Consider the following 6,000-nt stretch of genomic DNA (forward strand, 5'->3'; position numbering starts at 1 on the left):
TGAGGTCTCACTATGTTGCCCAGGCTGGTCTTGAACTCCTGGGCTCAAGTGATCCTCCTGCCTTGGCCTCCCAAAGTGTTAGGATTACAGGCATGAACCACCACATGGGGCCATATCTTATTTCCATAAAACCAGCCATTCACCAAAGATATTTCAGAAGGACTTACTTTATCGAGTTCATAGAACTCAATGCGTTCTTCTTGGCTGCAGCTTCTTCCAATTGGCGACACGTTTAACATCCCATTCCGGAATTCAATGAAGGTACCCCTGGGAATGAAAGAGTGACAGAGGTTCCCCAAAACACATTACTTATTTGGGAAACATCATAAACAGCCTAAAATCTTGGGAAATTCTAAAAAGCAGAGGCCAGTGTGGTCAATGTTTCTCAGCTCTGTGCTGTGTAATACGGTAGCCATGAACTACTGTGACTACTGAGACCTGAAATGTGGCTAATATGAATTGAGATTAGATTTGAAAGACTTAGTATGAAAAAGGAATGGAGTCACATCAGTCATGTTGTATACTGACTTTGTGTCAAAATGGTCATATTTTGAGCCTGGATGACATGGCGAAACTCTGTCTCTATAAAAAATACAAAAATCAGCCAGGCATGGTGATGCGTGCCTATAATCCCGCTACTCAGGAGGCTGAGGCAGGAGGATTCCATGAGCCTGGGAGGTAGGGATTGTAGTGAGCTGAGATCACGTCACTGCACTCCAGCCTGGGTGACAGAGTGAGACCCTGTCTCAAAAAAAAATAAAAAGGGGTCATATTTTATATCAGGCATCTCACCTCTTCCTTTTCATTCTTTCAAAATGTGGCTACAGAAAATTTAAAATTATACATAGCTCACTTTCTGTTTCTGCTGCACAGTGCTGCTATAGGGCAGATAATTTTATGGTTAATACAGAGCTATGAAAATGATTTCCAGCACTGGCAACAGCAGTCGTTTCCCTGAGGAGTCTGAAAATACATGTACCAGACATCTATCTTGCTACTGAGCTTCTGAACAGACTGATAGTACCAAGCAAAGCTACACAAAAAAAGGCTCTGAGAATTGTCCAACGAGCCTCAGTAAGAACTGAGGAAATTCAATTTACCCATTAGCAGACAGCTCCTAAATGTTTGATTTGATCACATAAAATGAGAAACTAACATTAGTTTAGTCACTTCAAATGAAGATGTTTAACAATGTTCTTTTGGCTGGGTGCGGTAGCTCATGCCTATAACCCCAGTACTTTGGGAGGCCAAGGTGGGTGGATGGCTTGAGCTCAGGAGTTTCAGACCAGCCTGGGCAACATGGCGAAACTCCGTTTCTACAAAAAATACAAAAATTAGCTGGGCATGGTGGCGCACCCCTGTATTCCCAGCTACTTGAGAGACTGAGGTAGGAGGATTGCTTGAGCCTGGGCAGTGGAGGTTGCAGTGAGCCAAGATCGCACCATTGCGCTACAGCCTGGGCAACAGAGGGAGACCCCGTCTCAAAAAAACAAACACACACATACAAAATAAAAAACAAAAAACAAAAAGATGATTTTTTCCACTGTTTCCACTATGAGTCTGAAAACAGTTTCTTTGGCTCATGCCTGTAATCCTAGCACTTTGGGAGGCTGAGGTGGGTGGATTCCTTGAGGCCAGGAGTTCAAGACCAGCCTGGCCAACATGATGAAACCCTGTCTCCACTAAAAATACAAAAATTAGCTGGACCTGGTGGTACATGCCTGTAGTCCCAGCTACTTGAGAGGCTGAGACAGGAGGATCACTTGAACCCGGGAGGTGGAGGCTGCAGTGAGCTGAAAGCGCACCACTGCACTCCAGCCTGGTAACAAAGACTCTGTCTCAAAAAAACAAAACAAACAAACAAAAAAAACCCCACAACCAAAAAAAGAAAACCACCCAGTTTCTTAAAAGTTCAGATAACTTGTAAACTAGACATCATTCTGACCAATGAAATTTAAGCATTCTCTGACAAACTACGCAGTGAAAAGTGTCTTCCAGTTCTAAACGCTGATGCCTGGGAATCCTACGAAACATTTTCCCTGATCTTTTTTTTTACTATTTTAATCTCACAGATCTGTTCTCCAGGCACTGGCCATCGGAAATACCGAGAGGCCACATGCCACGTGCACGGTTGACGACCTAATCCCATGTCAGTGTGGCTCTGGGCACCTCTCCAAGCCTCCTCTTACTCACCTACAGAAAGGCTAATAGCACGTGCTCTGGTCACCTCCAAAGGGCCTTGTTAAAATCAACGTGCCAGTTATGTAAAGGTACTCTGTAAACTGGGAAGCAATGAATACTTATCAAAGTGAAAACAGCAAAACCTCCATCAGCTGGATCCTCTCCCCCGTTGTGCTCAACTTTCAGAGAAACAGGCAAATTATGTAACAAAATATGCAAGCCTAAACATCTCTCTCAAAAATCCCATGTCCAGGCCGTCCCGGAGTTGGTGGAGGCCCAGCCTGTCCTCTACCACTTCTGTATGAGCACTGAGGCACTAGGGGACTGGTGACCATGCCCCGGGTGACCCTAGGGCTATGGGTCCTAATGATCAGAAAAACAGCTCCATTATTTCCCCCCTACTCAAGGACATATTCTTCTTCTCATTTTCAAGGCACAGAGAGAAGCTGATGCAGTTTAGAAAGCCTTCCCCAAAACAAGGATGAAGGTGGATTACCAAGCACTCAGTTCCTCCCTAAAGACCTGGGCTCTCTGAAGTCTCACTGCATCTGCCTGGCCATCGTGGGATATGTAGTTAGTGTTGTCAGGCAAATGTGGACAAATGTGGGTCAAGGTGGGTCTCAGCTCTGCCTCCTGGATTCACCAAATCTCTTCTACTATTCTGGAATTATGGCTCTCCACATGCCTCTCCCTTGCTAAATGATACACTCTTTGAGGACAGGATTATGCCTTTTTTTTTATTTTAATCCTCCCTTAGCACTCGGTCCAGAGTAAAAACGGAACTGACCTGGGATATTTGTATATTTTATCTTTTTGCCAAGGAAAATTTCTAACACACACAAAACTAAACAGAATAGGACGAGTCCTCACATGCCCATTACCCAGCTGCAACAGTAACAAAGTCCGGGTCCGGCCTGTCTCATGCAGGTCTCCTCTTGGGCTAAGGGACATTCCTGCACTCTGGAAGGAGGTGCTGAGCAGGAGGCACTCAGGTTACGAATCCTAATAGTGTGAAGCAGCCTCTGAAGTACAGCCTGCACTGAAATCGAATTGCCACTTAAACCGTGTTTCGACCCTGATTATTAAGGTGTTACACAGTAAGTACTGAAAACTGGGAAGGCCGGGCACAGTGGCTCACGCCTGTAATCCCAGCACTGTGGGAGGCCGAGGTGGCTGGATCACCTGAGGTCAGGAGTTCAAGACCAACCTGACTAACATGGTGAAAACCTGTCTCTACTAAAAATATAAAAATTAGCCAGGCCTGGTGGTGGGCGCCTGTAATCCCAGCTACTCGGGAGGCTGAGACATGAGAATAGCTTGAACCCGGGAGGCAAAGGTTGTAGTGAGCCAAGATCGCGCCATTGCACCCCAGCCTGGGCAACAGAGCGAGAAAGAAAACTGGGGGTAAAAATGAGAAGGATTTCAAAGAAATCACCTGCAACCTCACCATCAAGAAATAGCCACGGTTAACATTTGGGTCTATTTCCTGCCAGTCTTTTCACTGTGGGCATTTATGTTCATCGTTATTAGTATTACTATTATTTTAAAAATGGAATTGAGATAACTGTACCCATGGCAGAAGGTAGGTCCCCAAACCAAACATTTATGAAAGCCAGGGGCGGTGGCTAACGCCTGTAATCCCAACATTTTGGGAGACTGAGGTGGAAGGATCGCCTGAGGCCAGGAGTTGCAGACCAGCCTGGACAATGTGGCAAGACCCTGTCTCTATAGAAAATTAAAAAATTAGCCGGGCATGGTAGCATGTGCCTGTAGTCCCAGCTACTCAGGAGGCTGAGGTAGGAGGATCACTTGAGCCAAGGAGGTTGAGGCTGCAGTGAGCTATGATCATGCCACTGCACTCCAGCCTGGGCAACAGTGCGAGATGCTCTCTCTCAAAAACAAACAAACAAAAAACAAAAAGAAAGCCTACAGAGTCAGGAAATGCGAGAAGCAGTCTGTGAAAGACTGGAACAAAGGTCCGTGGCTCAGGTGGCAGTTGCTCGGGTGGCACCCGCCAGGGGGGAACTGGGAGCTGGAATAGCCAGGTCTCACATTTGCCAACAGAAGCCAAAAATCCAGATGTTTAAAACATAAAATTAGGCTGGGTGTGGTGGCTCACGCCTGTGATACCAGCAATGTGGGAGGCTGAGGCAGGTGGATCAGTTGAGGTCAGGAGTTCAATACCAGCCTGGCCAACACAGTGAAACACCATCTCTACTAAAAATGCAAAAAAAAAAAAAAAATTAGCTGGGCATGGTGGTACGTGCCCGTAATCCCAGCTACTCCAGAGGCTGAGGCAGAACTGCTTGAACCTGGGAGGCGGAGGTTGCAGTGAGCCGAGATCCTACCACTGCACTCCAGCCTGGGCCACAGAGTGAGACTCCGTCTCAAAAATAAAAACATAAATAAATTTTAAAAAGTAAAATCAGACTTTTACATGATGGCAATTAATCCAGATTTTCTTTAACACTGCAGGCCAACCAGATTTGGGTTTTACATGGATCTGGCCTGAAGGCTTCCTGTCTGAGACTTCCCAATCCAGGGTTTCTGTTGCTTTTTGTACACGCTGCTTCACTGCTGTTTCCTCTCACTGACAGCCTTTGAAAGCATATGGGCTTCAATGGCTGTATAAATTTCCATCATGTGGACAAGCCATCATTTACATAATCACTCTTGTACTGTTGGCTTTGTGGACTGTTTCCAATTATTCCTTACTAAGTGCTGGGATTCGGATTTAAATTCGCTGGCCCATGGTGGCTACTGAACCCTGCTGTGAACCAGCAGCACCAGGGCAGTCAGAGAAAACGTGGATTTCCAAGCTCGACTCTCAGGCTTTCTGAATCACAACTGTCAAGGGGCAGGCTAAATATCAGACTTTGTTTTTACAACTCTTTAGGTGATTTTATAATCCTATTTGGGGAATGCCCACATTAACCCACCATATGACACTACGTTATGTTCCAGTGATGCCTCTTTGTTACAAGCAAACCCACCTCTTCTTCGGGAGTTTAATTTTCGCAATGTAGCTCAGACAGTAGTTGATTAAATCTTGGATTAGGGCCTCACCCAGATGACTTTGAATATTCTAGATGAAGAAAATACTTGAGTTATTTGATTCAGCAGGAGCATTTTCAAAACAGCTTTACAGCAAACCCAGGGTCTTCAGCCACTATTGTTGAAAATCAGTAGGCTGATATAGCAGTGATGGTGACATGCCTCACTGCCTGTTTAATTTCTTCTCTTATTTCTCTGGTCAAAAACATTAGGCAAGCCAGAAAGGCTTTAGTCAAAAGCATTTGCTGCTTCATTACCCAAGATTTTTGTACTCATTATTGTTCAAATGCTTCCTGTAAGGCCCAAAGAGCTTACTGCTGCCACTTTTATTCAATTAAAATATCGCCAGACATTGACAGAAAATTTATTTGTTTCACTTCAGCATTCTCTTATGTCTGAACAGAATGATCTTACTACTACTAAGAGCCACATAGTACCTCTTAAAAATGCTTATAGTGGCCAGGTGTGGCAGCTCACACCTGTAATCCCAGCAGGTTGGGAGGCTGACGCAGGTGGATCACTTTAAGTCATGAGCTTGAGACAAGCCTGGCAAACATGGTGAAACTCTGTCTCTACTAAAAATACAAAAATGAGCCAGCCATGCTGGTGGATGCCTGTAATCCCAGCTACTTGGGAAGCTGAGGCTGAAGAATCATTTGAACCCAAGAAGTTACAGGGAGCCAGGACTGAGTCACTGCACTCCAGCCTGGGCAACAGAGTGAGATTCTGTCACAAAAAAAGAAAAAAAGAAAAAAAAAAAAAAAA

The 6,000-nt window shown here is 45.0% G+C and overlaps 1 protein-coding gene across 1 annotated transcript in view; it reads right to left on the reverse strand.

Annotated features, from left to right (window-relative positions):
- Positions 1-6,000, reverse strand: part of PMM2 (phosphomannomutase 2) — a 34,207-nt gene that overhangs the window by 19,990 nt on the left and 8,217 nt on the right. The window contains 2 exon segments of the mRNA XM_011984204.1: positions 168-267; positions 5,175-5,321. Coding sequence (XP_011839594.1) covers positions 168-267; positions 5,175-5,321 — 247 coding nt within the window.

Source organism: Mandrillus leucophaeus, unplaced genomic scaffold (genome assembly GCF_000951045.1).
Source record: "Mandrillus leucophaeus isolate KB7577 unplaced genomic scaffold, Mleu.le_1.0 Scaffold263, whole genome shotgun sequence".
Taxonomy (NCBI): domain Eukaryota; kingdom Metazoa; phylum Chordata; class Mammalia; order Primates; family Cercopithecidae; genus Mandrillus; species Mandrillus leucophaeus.